General features: G+C 35.6%; 1 protein-coding gene across 28 annotated transcripts in view; it reads left to right on the top strand.

The window, feature by feature from the left end:
• Camkii (Calcium/calmodulin-dependent protein kinase II) overlaps positions 1-15,319 on the top strand; it is a 119,065-nt gene that overhangs the window by 46,752 nt on the left and 56,994 nt on the right. For all 28 annotated transcript variants that reach the window (XM_071790653.1, XM_071790654.1, XM_071790652.1 and 25 more), the window contains exons 4-9: positions 4,870-4,924; positions 6,559-6,697; positions 7,264-7,366; positions 10,645-10,823; positions 11,063-11,185; positions 11,708-11,791. In XM_071790653.1, coding sequence (XP_071646754.1) covers positions 4,870-4,924; positions 6,559-6,697; positions 7,264-7,366; positions 10,645-10,823; positions 11,063-11,185; positions 11,708-11,791 — 683 coding nt within the window. The remainder of the gene's footprint in view (positions 1-4,869; positions 4,925-6,558; positions 6,698-7,263; positions 7,367-10,644; positions 10,824-11,062; positions 11,186-11,707; positions 11,792-15,319) is intronic.

The following is a 15,319-nucleotide window of genomic DNA, read 5'->3' as shown; positions in this document are numbered from 1 at the left end:
GTTTACGTGTGAATTGCGATCAGCTTTGGCCGATGCGATATCGCGACGACGCCGACGAGGAACGCTAAAGTTTGTTAGACCGACCGATTTGTAGTGTCAGCTCCAATGTTTCCATAATTCATAAGAGTCGGCATGATCAACGACGCTAGCATTTCTTTTATTCATTTCATGGTTCCATTCGCCGAGACTGCAGGACTTAGTTGACACGAGTCGTTCTCCGTGCCGCGGATTGCGGCGCGTTCCACGTAATGGCATGCGACACGGGAAATTCACGTTCGTTCGAGTCAACAAGTGATACCTATCGATCCTGCTTGTCAGTCAAGCTTGTTTCATTCCCTCTAGTCTTTACCTCATTTTTTTCTTTCCTCTGACTTGTGTTTTTTTTTCTGCCTCCCCTCTCTTCAGACTGCACTTTCGTGCAACACGCATGGATGGATATGATCGCACGCATCACGAAAGAAAACATGTTGTGTAACAGGATGGTTATTTGCAAATTCGAAGCTCTTTCGCGGGTTTATTTCTAATTTCTAATTTCGACCCTAAATGTAACTCATGGATGTGAATGTATTTGTCTACAATGAATATTTAAAAGCTCTAACAACGAAGGAAAATTATAATAAGTATAAAAAAGTTTTTCCTTGTAATTTAGAAAAAAATTATTATAAAAATGAGTAGAATTGAAAAGGCAAAATCATACAAACACATGTCAATACAAATCAATATAATTTGCTTTATTGGTATTAATAAAATATCTTTGCGAGATTTATAATTTGGCCAAATTTCTACACTCGATAATTTCACATCTGGATAATCTTTGACATATTCTACGATCCATGTAGAATTGTAGATGCATGGACGATCGTGATTTTAGAGCCGGTCTCTCTGTAAATCTAACTTGAGTGCAGGGATATTGTTTGACCAATGATCCTTGGAGTAATAGATTTGCTGGATAACGAGGTTTCTATGTGTCGAAAATGATGGTTCGATAATTGTCTTACTGTTTTAATGAATTATTAGAAGCGTCCAATAAACGCTTTCTGATAGTTACTTGAACAAATCTGTTCTGTTGTAATGATTACACGTTTTCATATGCATGTGTGTGGGTGCGTGCGTGCGTGCGTGCGTGTGTGTGAAAAATACATCTAAGCCTGGAAAAGTAAATTAAAAAATATAGTATAAAATTCTTTCAGTTTTATTTTGGCATTTTTTAATTGATTTATTTAAAACTTGATTTGTTTTTGGGAATTTTATTTAGAAATATTTAAGTTTTAATTTTTAGGAAGGCCTGAGCTTACAAATGTAATCGCAGTGAGAGCATTAACGCCGCGCACACAGCTATGTCGAGGTGTGGCTTTGAAGATCGATACTTGTGTGGTAGTTCTCTCTCTTTCTCTCTCCTTCCCTCCCTCCCCGCTTCTCTCCCCCTTTCTCCCCTTCTTCTTTTTCTTCTCTCTTGCCAAGCTACCACAATCGTTATCGTACCATCAATTTTTTTCCATTATTGCCATAGCAAAAAGAAATTATGCGTATTTATGTATAATATTTTATTTCTCGGAATGACTAAAGTTTCTTAAAGTAGAAAATTGTTAGCGGATTTTCCAAACTTTATCCTTAAATTTCTTTTTTCTGCAAGTTGCAGAATAGAATAGTTTTATAAAAAAGGTAAAAAAGTAAAACTTTTCCTCACAGATAAAAATTCTCGTCAATAATATTCGCTTTAGTATTCGAATTCGTTTTTCTTGCCACGTCTTATAAAACCGAAGGGGATCAAAGAGTGAGAAGATGGATTTTGGTCCCGTCTTTTCTCATGGTCCCAAGAATCATTTGAAAAGGAAGCTGCAAATAGAAAAGATGCATTCAAGTGAACTTTGATATACGCAGTACTTGGATTCCTAACCAGCAGTCGATATCGAAAATATTGTTCTTCGAAGCGCGATATAACGATGGAAAATATTTATTTGCAAATTAAATGCAAAATTAGATATGAGTGTTTGAAAAATATGAAAAATTTTTGTAAAAAAAAGAGATTCCAAATAATGAGTTATAAACGAAATGGTATAATATTATTTTATGCACACTAATAGATATATTGTGCAATTTAAGGAATAAATTGCTTAATTAAAGAGTAAAGTACGACAACTGCATTACGCAACATAATTAAAAAATTTTTTATTATCCTTCAATTGATAACAATTTTTTGTCGTATCTTTTTCCATTATGCATATTCCGATAATACTTATTGCCAGATATAATGAAACCTGAAGACGCATTACGAATCTATAATATATCATTAATTTCGAACGATTAATTTCGAGTTAAAAATGTCGATCGAGAATCGGCAGAAATGAGTAACGGTGTTTTCCGTCGATGATTCCCATCTCACGGTATTCACATCGCTCTCGTGAATTTTCTTTACTCGTTAACGCGGCGACGACATTCGTTGTCGAAAATACTGGCTTTCGCTTGATTATAGCGAGGTCTTGCGTCGAAGTGAGTTGTCGTGTTAATGCCGCACGTTAACTGCGAAATGATACGTCTGTCAGTAAAACTTGTGCTCTCATTATGACGGTAACCCAGTGATGGCAACGGCAACCCAGTTCGTTGATCGATCTCGAAATAGGTAACGCATAGAGGACAGCGCATTGCGGCGAAAATGCCGCCGGATAGGTAAGAAGACAAAATGCAAGTATGCTAGCCAAGAACGGAGCAAATCGAATTTTCTTTCTCGATTTATGAAAGAATAAAGAATTTGCTATTAAGCAGGAATTAAGGAATTAAGGAATTAAGGAGGATTATTCATATACATATAAGATATATGTACTATGAATAGGAGATATTTTTCAGAAATAGCAAATATCTTGTCTTTTACTTCTTTGGATTATCTTGTTGAGGAAATAACTAAATAGGATTGCAAGTTGTAATAACAATAACTTGGAAATTTAATTGTTTGGCTAAATCGCTTTTTCAACAGGCATTATAAATTATAATCTCAGCAAGAGTTCGGGAGTTTTCAATTTCGCTAAAGTAGAAATTGAAATTCTATCCATTAGCATGTTGCTACGCAAAAGATATGTGAGTGTTTTGTATTATTGTATTTTAACCACGCCTTAAACCACGCCGGCAACTTTTGTAACGAAGAAAACTCGCGCGTTCATAATAAGAAACAGGATTATCCTGACATTTAGCACGTGTATAAAGTTGGGCCTCAGCGTTGCGGAAGGTCAGCATTCGACAGATATCAATCGAGAATAATTTTTGCTCTTGTACAACGAATACGCAAAAAAAAAAAAACATGCGTCGTTAGTCGTTACACGATTCATCAAATGACAGCATTTTTCGTGTATGAAAAAATCGGCCATGCCTTCACTTGACTCTGATTTAAGCTCGATTTGCGGAGCAAACTGATTCTCGGGTCAAAAGAACGAGAGAGAAGCGCTCTTTCGTAGTTAACCTTAATCGTAGTAGTAATTGTAGCAAGCGCTATTTAAACGCTATACAAATAATTCTCTTGTATCCGAAAATCGATCTGTGTTTTGCAGCCTTCAACTTGGCCAATATCCGTGTAGAAAAACTATTTATTGTACGACCTAAATTTACTATACGACTCGTGGTGTTTTGTAACTTTAAACACAAGAAAATTTTAACGTATGGACGCACGATTTTTTACTGTGTATCTCTTATTTTTATCTAGAAAACAACATATTTAAAAACTCATCAAAATCGAAGGGGGACACTTCCGTACCTTTCCTTGTTAGTTATGTAATTGATAGAGACACATTTTTTCAATTGTAGATAAGTCATCCTATCTGTCGATTTTATTACGCGTAATTTCATTATCGACGATTTAATTGCACCTTATTCAAGACAAACGTCATGGTAACGTCACGCGCTCCTTTTTACCTGTATTCTTGCACATCGTTGTGTCTAGTCGAGTTGCTATAGAAATCGAGCACGATCGTTAGCCTGGTGTGTCGCGCGACCCGGCTCGGCCGTTAAGCGAGTTAATTGACGGCAATCGCATTCGCCATGAAGACATAAGTTTGCATGACGACGCGATTGTTCAATAACAGTAAAGAGAACGCTATGAGATAACGACAAGGAGGCGTCACGTTTCCGTTTAATAATGTTGCCTCGCGGATTCAGCGAGTTCGAATGCCACCGGCATTCGAATGTAGAACTGACTATCACGTCGGCGAAACCTATACAACTTGTTTGGATTTGTCATTATGCTTATGGCACGCGAATTCGCGGAATTTAAACGGAAAAAGCTTTACGATCGTGCACTCCAAATGTCGTCGATAATCGTGATCTTGATCGGCGTGAATTTCCTCGTTTAAATCGTGGAAAGTTTGATCGGCACGGATGTGCGCAGTGCGGCAATTCAAAACTTGCTGATGCAAGATCCAGATACCTATGTTAAAATATATCATGAAGAGAAACCGAGAGGGGGGGAGAGGCAGGGAGGGAGGGAAGGAGGAAAGAAAAGAATAGAAATAAATAAATAAATAAAATCTAAAATAAAAGTAGATCATAAACATATTGACTGTGGAATTATACATAATTATTAAATTATATTTGAAATATAAAAACATTAAAAAAATTTTTTTTGTTAAATAAATCTCAATGATTTTATTTGATCTTAGCAAATGAGATTATAATAAATGCAAAGGAAGCAGAAAGCGGATACTAAAGAATGGAACAGCTTTCAATGCTAGTTATACATATAACATAGCATTTTTCGCTGGTTTCTATATGTTTTACATTTATTCTGTAAAAGGACATGCCTAAATGTAGAAACTATTTAAAATACCAAACTATTGTAACAAGTAATTTCACAAGTTTGACGTTTTATCATTCTATCTGTTACAGTGAGATTACATGACAGTATACAAGAGGAGAATTTTCATTATCTCGTCTTTGATCTGTAAGTATATCGAACCTTTATTTCTGATTGTTAGATCTAATTCAATCTTTTTATATGTTCCTTGTGTGTGTGTGTGTGTGTTTTTTTTTTAACAAGACTGAAATTAGTTATTGCTACCATTCATAGAGCTCGAATGGTAGTAATCGAAATCTCGAATGGTTGTAATCAATTGACGATGCACAATTCAACTACGGACAATGATATATATTTTGATGACATTTTTAATTGTTGTTTAATATTTTCAGAATTATACATATATCACTTGTCGAATCAATTGCGAATCATACATGTCTCATAGCTAATTTGCAACGGGAAGAAATTATTGTAATTGGCGTTACTCATTGATAAAAATTACAGCTATTATTTGATTTATCTGGAAATATGAAGAAATTATTTTTAAATACAATAACTCCAAGGGGTTTATAGTTTCTAATAACTCTAAAAACTACAATTTAAATTTATTTCTTTATTTAAAAAATTTACCGGTTTTCGACCCGCGCAATCATGTTGGGAGTACTCGATACGATCGATACGATCGAGCTGACAATAGACGAGATTCTCGAGTTATCGCGCTCATCTAGTCTCGGCTTCCAGCGGCGAAGCAATTCGTGAACTCTAATTGTATCAAGTAGATACCGATCTGCGGCCACTTAAAATCGTCGGCAATCTACGCACGGGACGAGAAAGTATCATGCCTAATTTAATTTTCGGGCGAGAGAACACGCGTTCGCTCCGTTACGTTTATATTCGTAACGTTGATTTACTGCATACCATGCATAAATCTCGTTTTCCTTTCCTGCCATGTCATTAATTAATCCACAGGTTACGACGGATTTAATTTCATCCGTTTTTTGCTCAACTTTTTATCAACGCGGCACGCCATTTTCGGTTTTGTCCGCCAAATTTCTAATGTTTGATTTAAACAGTTAATTCCTTTTAATCTTGTGTAAACACGGGAAAAAAATAGTGTTGTATCAACAGCATTATTTTTTGTATCAACAGCATCAGTGTTATTGAGATAAAATTGATTGATGCAACATCAATATTAATGAACAAAAAACATCAGATAATTGTTTAAATAATTTAAATATTTGGTCCAATGTTCAATAATATCCAATTGAATTAACTACTTATGCTTGTGGCAGCCCGCGACGTTGACGTTTAATTGAAGCAACTACTTCATTTTTTTTCCGTGTACACAGCAGCTCTTCCACCGTATTTTAATTTTTGACGTAGAAATTTTATTTTAGTTGTTATTAATTCATATATTATTTTCTCCGCGAATCTTATCTGTCATTTGGCTGCAATGTAAACGCACGTCGCATCTTATATAATAACTATATCTAATAGCCATCATCTTAATTAATGAGATTTTGTCATTTGTTGTATAAATGTTAAGTGTATAGTGTATAATGTTAAAATAAATCTTGCTACTTTTTGCACAACAAGCTCAAGTACAAGCGGTATTTGCGAGTGTACGAGATGTGCTTATGTTACGAAGCATTTGCGAAAATTCACGCTACTTTTATTTCCGGGGTTAAACGTCTCGCTATTTGGCGATATTGCTTTACCACGCGACCTCGCGACCTTGCGACACGCTCGCGAAATGGAATTGAAACGTAAAACGCTTACAGAGTCACCGGCGGAGAACTATTCGAGGACATCGTCGCCCGGGAATTCTACAGCGAGGCGGACGCCTCGCACTGTATTCAACAAATCCTGGAAAGCGTTCACCACTGCCACCATAACGGAGTTGTGCACCGGGATCTGAAAGTACGTAGAGAAAAAGAGGGCGAGTTTGTGAAGCGCGCGTGTTGCGCGTTTGCAAGGCCGACGACCGACGATCGACGCCGCGACGCCCCGACGTTGAAATAAAACGAGCGAACGCCCGCGCGATCTATCCTTTCACAATGCTTTCACTTCCGTCCAGTGCTTCGTACTACTTTTCACGATTTCTGTGAGATGTCCCGAAATATCTAGAATTCTAGACAATAATGGTAAAAGACACATTTCCCTCCCTCCTTCCCTCCCTTCCTCCCTCCCCCTTCACCACCCATCGTGTTTTCAATTAAAGCTTAAAATTCGCCGACACTTCTCGGGTTTCAGAATTTAACAACTTTGTGATTCAGAGTCGCGTTTTCTATTAATTTTGACGAAGAAATATATACGATGTTAACCGTATGCCGATGAAATCATACGGATTTAAGAACGCTTGAATCTCACTCGAATTCAATCTCAATCGAAATCTTTTTTCAGTTAAAAAAGATTTCGACTCGATATGTCGATATCCACTCGAGTATTCAACGATGTCGACGGATCTGTGCCATTTTCTGTTGCAGCCTGAAAATTTACTCCTCGCGAGCAAAGCGAAAGGGGCGGCTGTGAAATTAGCGGATTTTGGTTTGGCGATCGAGGTGCAAGGTGATGCGCAGGCATGGTATGGTAAGTATGGGCCTGATTTTCCCGATGACTGAATTTTTGCTGAAATTTTAACTATGCTCGAAATTGTCGGTCCAGCACCGACAATGACCGAAATGTCATGATCCGATAAACGATCTTTGTGAGAAGATTCTTGTGAGGCGAAAAGCGTCGTTTTTCGCGACCCTTTTTATATTAATATTTAACTTCTGTTTGATAACGCGAATGTTGGATCCTTTCCCTCCTCGCGATCGGACAAAGACCGTTGGTATAGAGATTGATGTTAGTGAATAATTAATCGTGCAAATTTGAGGAAGATTATTAATGATATTCATAAAAAGTCGCAACAGAGATATAAAAACGCAAAAATAACACATCGCGTTGAGACTTTCAGCGCGAGTCGAGCTCAAATTGATATTTCTTTCATTCTTTGTCAATAGGCGAAAATAATAGAATTCGCAAAATATTATGATTCAAGTTGCGAACTTAACATATTCGACACGATAATTTATAAACAAAACGTAGTTTTCGTTTAAATATCGCTGCTATACTGTTGTAATTCATGTTTTCTTCGTATATATCGCATGTCATATCATTTTTTTACTTTCTTAGGATCTTCTTAGGAAACACATTAGCGTTAACGTAATGCAAAAAAATGTCAATGGCATATCAAAACTATCGTAAACTTATTCTAATAGAACTATTATAGTTTTTTCTTTAAAGAGCAACTTTAGAGAAAACCTTACGTTTCTTTACTTTAATAAAGTATTTTTTTTTGTTTTATTTCTTGCATTTTATTTTATTATCTTTTTATATACTATATGTACATCATATCAATATTCGCTCGAGTAAAAACAGTAAAAAAATAATATTGTCTGAAGACAATCTTGTTGTTAAAACATGGTGCGAAAAACAGAATATTTAATTTTTAAATCGCAAAAGTCTATGTTCTCGCCAACTGTTTCGTTGTTGCTCGTATCATCTGCGACGCGAACTGAGCTGTGAACTTGGATCTTTCCATCTACTTTGTGCCCTGTCCGTTTGATTTACGTACATTCTGCATTCGGATGTCTATACGAACCGGCATATTTGCATGCCAGCCAGCTGGCTGCTCGTTTTGTTCTTTTTTATGCAAAAATATACGTGGGGAAAGTTTTCCGATAGCACGTGAACTCTTCCGCGCGTGCAGGCAGTTCCATAGAGAAATCTTTGCTTGATTTTAAATTCTTTATCGAATTCGGTGACAATCTTGTGGAAAATTCTGAAATGATTACTTGTCGTGCGCAACATTTATATTTAAAGTCAAATATCTCAAGTATTTAAGACTCGCTTAAATTTATATTAACAGTTACATTATTTAATTGCATTCAGATTGTCTTTTGGCGTTTCGCTAAGCGCTTTATAAATTTTTCCTTCATCGATCAAAACAACCATCTCAAAGCGAGCTTTCTGAGGCACCTCGTATATGCGCAATTGATACGCAATTGCGTAACCCGGCAACGTTTGTTCGCTTCTCGCTTTTATCTCTGCAATCGATTTTTTTTCTGTGTGGTGCTGAAAATGTATAATATGCACTACATCCGTCAAACCCACGTAAAAAAATTAATATTATTCCGCGCACAAAATCTACATAGCTTTGGCGATACAATTAAAGTGCGAAAGAGTAAAAATTGCAAAAATGAGTAATTTAATGCAATTAAAATTATAAATATGAATTAATATTTGGAAAATCAACAATTAAATGTATTTTTTTCAATTTTGTACAGAGCATGCAGAGCGACTTGTAATGACTTTGTAATTTATACAACGATATATATATATATATATATATATATATATATATATATATATATAAACTCTCCAAATCTGAATCAGTGAATAGTCACTGATATCAGTGTAAAGTATGCCGCCACTGATTCGAATCAGTGGCATACTTTACACTGTTCACTGATTCAGATTTAGAGAGTATATATAATATATATATATATATATATATATGTAGGTCTAGAGGTATGTTCCGGGACTGTTTACGTTTTTTGAAATGTACAGTCCTGGAATATAACGCATATATATGTAATCAGATTCAAAAAATTGTCCCGAAACGTGCCGTAGGACATGAATTTTTTCCAGGACAGTCCTGGAAACTGCCAAATGTCCTGGAATATACCGATGTAAAAAAATAAAAGTCCCGGAACATACTTCCGGACCTACATATATATATATATATGAGGTATACAGACGGCGACATAAAAATTAAATATTCAGTCCAAAGAAAATCTCACTAGTTTTTGCAAGCAAATTTTTCGCGGTATTTCTTTGCACGCTCGTAATCACATCGGCGCCCGTAACCGTATTGTTTATTTTTTGAGAGAGATTTACAGTTTACGAAAATATTTTGGTGAATAAATAGCAAATTAGTACGTCGAGTCAAAGGATCCAGCGCGATCGTTGGCAGAATATTTTCAAGGGCAACCATAAACGGTCTAGTTGCGCAATCATGTTTTTGTTGCATTAAAGCAAATGCATCTCGACTGCAATCACAACAGTTATACAACGGCGTGCTTATCGAAAATTAATTACACGCGGCAGAGTGCAATAAAATTGCCAATGCAAAAAAAAAAGGTACCGAACTATCCGAGCTCTCATGACGACACGTGATTGCCCGAGTTATGTTTTTTGCGTGGCCATTAATTGCAAAAATTTTACCACTCTTCTATTTTCTTTTTTATTATCGCGCCATTATTTATGGAATTTTTGGTGCATTTTCTCACACAGAGATTAAGGAATAAATTTCGCGTATCGCAGCAATGAATGTCTATTAGCTTTCGTAGCCACATTTGAGATAGCTTGTCTAATTGACAATAATCAGCGTAACAATCTACGTTACAATTATTGTAAGTAGAGAGAGCTTTTTTGCTCAACTATAGTGGCCATTACACAAACTGTTTAAATACACATTTTAATGAAAATAAATATAATAACATATATTGTGGGCCGCCGATTCTCAATTATATTTATCAATATTATAACGGTATCTTACTTTAATGAAAATGTATAATTGAATTTTTTCTAACAAATTTGTTAATAAATCAACAATCGAGAACGCAATAAAAGTTTGCGGGCGGCTGTTGTGTTTGCTTTTCGAATAAGGAGAATTAATTTAAGCGACGAGTGGAGGGAAGGGAAGGGGAGGTAATACTCGGGACGTGATTTTGCGCACGTAACGCTCTGATCCCTTCAATCCTTCGTACGGCGTGGCTGTGTCCTTCGAGAGGGAATGAACCCGAGTGATTGATAAAAAGGTTTCGCTGGAACACCCGGCTACCTCAGCCCGGAGGTGCTGAAGAAGGAGCCATACGGGAAACCAGTCGACATATGGGCGTGCGGTGTCATACTGTACATCCTTCTGGTCGGTTACCCGCCCTTCTGGGACGAGGATCAGCATCGGCTCTACGGGCAGATCAAGGCCGGATCGTACGATGTACGTATTGTACGATTTATTTAAATTTTTTTTTAATTTTTATACCATTACATTTGCAAACTCGACGTATCGAAGGAAAGCGATACGTTGGAAAAAGAATTGTTTGTGGAAAGAGAAAATTCTATATATTAAATTTTTATTTACAATATTCTTTGTTGATTTTTTACATCTAGCGTAATTGTCTTATTACTTTAATAAAGAATTATGATTAACATTATTTCTACGCTTGTTTTGTGCAGTATCCGAGTCCAGAATGGGACACCGTCACGCCAGAAGCCAAGAACCTTATCAATCAGATGCTGACGGTGAATCCAGGAAAGAGGATCACTGCCAGCGAGGCACTGAAGCATCCATGGATTTGCGTAAGTTTATCTTATCGCGACCAACAATTTCGCGTTGAAATTTACATTACAGTTTATATAATTTAGAAAGTAACATAGTATATCATATTAAATTACTAGACAGAGATCTTATTACGCGCGAGTAAAGTACTTTAGTTAGTTTCTAATCGGATACATAAAAAATAGAGAATAATGGATTGATAAAATAACAAGATTTTGTCATATATGTATACAAGTATATGGATAATATAATAATAATAATAATAATAATATGCCAAACGGACAACACGGACAACCGTTTCACGGACTTTTTAAACGTGTCAGAGAGTTGTGTTGTATTGTTTGTTGATGTTCTCGCGTACTATTATTATATTATTCACGTTGACATAGTTTGATGTCTTTTCTCGTAGTTTATCTCTTCACCGCATAAATAGAATTTTATCCTTAATGAAGCGTGCGAGGCTTAAGATTTAACCTCGGGCGACTTGAATCATTCTCTTGGGACGATGCCTGATATCGTTTTCCGTTTACTTTGTGTTTCAGCAACGTGAGCGTGTTGCATCTGTGGTGCATAGACAAGAGACCGTGGACTGCTTGAAGAAATTCAATGCAAGGCGCAAATTAAAGGTGAGTCTCACTCAAAAGTTTTGTTCCGTGTATGTTTATTCAACACTTCAACGTCTACGTATCTCTGCCTTAAATTTGACTGTCTGCCTGACGATTATACGATTTTGCGATTTCCCGTCATGAATTCGCGGTTTGTTATTTAAATGACTCGGTTATATGTATACCTCGGAAACCAGTTTACTGTGGTAAGCGTCAAGCGATAAACAAAAACACATTTTTCAATTTGCATGGAAGAATGTAAAATTCAAAATAAAACCCGAGCCATCGTGAATATTACGTGTATTTAAACGTAAAGAGAAAATAAACGAAACATGCTTTATACTCATTCGGATAAACAATCGTTTCGTTACCATCCGTAATTTCACCGTTGCATTTCAAACGTTGCATTTCGTCTTGATTAGTATCGTCTAAAAATACGGAAAAGATTGTATTTGATTCAAAATGAAGCCAAATGCCAAATATTCGTTAAATCACGAGATAAGTGAAAATTGAAATTTGCGAGAGATTCCATTTCGGGAAATATATGATTGATATATTAGTATACGCGAATATAGAGCTTTTATGAGAGTTGTCGAGAGATTTGTCAAAATTTGTTTGATTCACGTTTATCAATTGCTAATTTTATAGCGGGCGCATACGGAAATTAATGACGGTATATAATCGCGCAAATTCTCTTTCTCGCCGGCCACAAAATCTCATATCATATACGTATATTAGCTCCAGTCATTTACAAATGCAAATTCCATTATGTCCGCTTATCACGTTGCGGTCTGGATTGCATCCATGCGAGGCCGAGGCTGCGAATGTTAATAATATCTGTAAAATTAGAACAACGTGACGCATGGTGGCCGGAGGTGAAATTTGACTTATCAATTCTTTCCCGCGGGAGGTATCATCGAATGAGTGATGCCGATCAATTTCGCAAAATGTACATCATGATATTTCAGAAAAAAATCTACCAAATTTGTCATAAACGTTTTATTTAAGTGAGAAACATCTCAAGTAGAGGAAGTATAAGGTATACAAGTTTAAAAGTTTTATTTTTTACGATAACATAGTTTTACGTACATGTACGTAATTCTTTTTTTATCGATGAATAATTAATAAAAGTTGTAACTTTTAACTGTTTATATTGGCTTAAAATGTCTACTTCAACGTTGAGACAACTGACATTTCATTTAGCTGAATATCCATGATTTTGGGAAGGAGAAAGGGATATTGAAAGGTGAAAAAAAAAACAAAAATTTAACGAAGAATTTAAAAAATTTTTAAAACAATACTTTAATGAGACAAGCTCTCGCGGCTCCGATTGGCCACAACGGATTCGATATTCGATCGGGGATCGAGAACGACGATGTAGCCTCCGCCGGAGCCTCCCTACCCTACCTAGAGCCGTTCCTACGGCACTGTTGTTCGACAAGTCACCGACGATTAAACGATGGCATGCATCGAGCAGTACGACTCCACTTGTCGTTCTCGCCACAATCGCCGCACTCTCGACACGGAGTAGTTAGAGTAGTAGAATACCGCTTTTTATCAGAGCCACGTGTGTGACAACGTTCGTTTACCGTTATCGAAATGTGTCGAGGCACGCGCGAGGACAACGCGTATTCTAACCTTCTCAAAGAGTTTCGATTTAATTGACTGTGATTGAAACCGATCATGAGAATGCGAGACTCGCGGAGCGAGTCGGAAAGACCGTGTGGACAGTTGGAAAGAGCGTGAAAAAATTTATTTAGCCCTTCAATTTCCTTTGATTTTGTTGATCTTCGTGAATCGAGGATTAGCGTACCTTATATGAGTTAACAGTGTTATTTGTAATATTGTATTTTAAAAAATACTATTAATTGTGTAATTTCTGTTGCAATGATTACTAATGGTTGATGATATTCACAAATGCTTCTTTAGATATAATTGACGACAGATTTCGCAAATGCGAATTCTAATAATTTTTCGTAATATTTATTTTAATTATTAATTATTCAATTGTAATTTAATTCTTTAAATTTTTATTATATTTCTTGCTTGTCTCTACGACAAAGTATATGTCTTTGTTGTTCGATTCTTTAAATATTGTATTTGTACTTTTATTATACGCTGAGCTGGAAGCTCTGAAAGAAAATACTATATGATAAATAATTTCTCAAATTTATTTCTTATTTTAACAATATTACATAGCTTTTAATTAATTTAAAAATATTGGATATTATTAACTATTGTACATTATAATCCAATTATCTTTATCATCAAATGGACCACAAAGATCTTCACACATTCATAGATTCTCTTATATATCATTTACTTTTTTTAAGTTTGTAAAACTACGCTTAGTTAACTGCAGCAACGTTTATTTAATTGGAACATTTAGTGTGTAAGGATTATGTCCTTGCAAGTTACGAGCAGAATTGGATATTGGATACGATGGCAATTTCGACCTATTTCTTCGTTCTTAGCCTCAATTGGACGTCATAATCGCGACGACACTCTACAGTAGTCGTTCAATGCCTGAACAAAGCGCAAAGAAAACATTTCATTATTTGATATGAACGACGAGGCATGAACAGTTATTAAACGTCCATGACAATGAATCGCAATCGCAATTAAATAACACGTGCGCGAGTCTTATCGTTCACATGCTATTTGAATCGTACTTGTACACGTGGTTTCTATGGTTAATATGGTAACATATGGTACGGTTATAATTCAATAGCACTTTTAATATCAGAAATAAAGTGTTTATCTTTGTAAAGATAGAAAAAGATATTGGCTCATACAGAAAGATATTGATGTATTATAACAAAATAATATCAGACAAATCTCGTTACATTTTATGTGTATCACTTTGTACAAATTTCAAGTACAAACAAATTTTTTATAGAATCGAATATTATTTTTGACATAAGAATGATAAATAGAGATTAGACGTGACATTTGCAGAAACTATATACTTATTCCTAACTAGGCAAATTTTCTTAAAAGCCGACACTCACTGGATTTTACGTCGCGGTCGCTGAAAAACGACACTACTATAATGTTTAAGTGGATAATTTTCGCGCGTTGAGATGAACAATGCGTTTCGAAACCGGCGCGAATTACTGACATTAAAACTTGCTTTTCTCGCGAATGGACTCGATAGTGTTATCTTAATAACAGTCGACGATATAGCGAGCGCGCAAAATCGATCAAGCTCTGTATCGTTTATACTTGCGTGACGTAATTATAATTGGATACCTAGATTAATTAACATTTATTCGGCCGCTGCGACCGTATTTTTTACGCGACAAGTTGCCCGCTATGATCAAATATTATAATAATTATTATAATAATTTATAAATATTACAGCAAGCCATTGCAATTATCATTTTTTCACAGTGAAATGAACGAGTGGTCGGTGTCGGAAAGTGTCTGAAAATTTTAATTTTAGTAATGCCACTTGGTTTTTTTAATTTTTCTTTATATAATTGTCTATTTATATTATATTCCATCGTATAATAAAGATAAAATATAATTTTGACAATAAATACACTT

The sequence above is a fragment of the Temnothorax longispinosus genome, chromosome 10 (genome assembly GCF_030848805.1).
Source record: "Temnothorax longispinosus isolate EJ_2023e chromosome 10, Tlon_JGU_v1, whole genome shotgun sequence".
NCBI lineage: Eukaryota > Metazoa > Arthropoda > Insecta > Hymenoptera > Formicidae > Temnothorax > Temnothorax longispinosus.
This window is presented reverse-complemented; position numbering and strand designations above follow the sequence as displayed.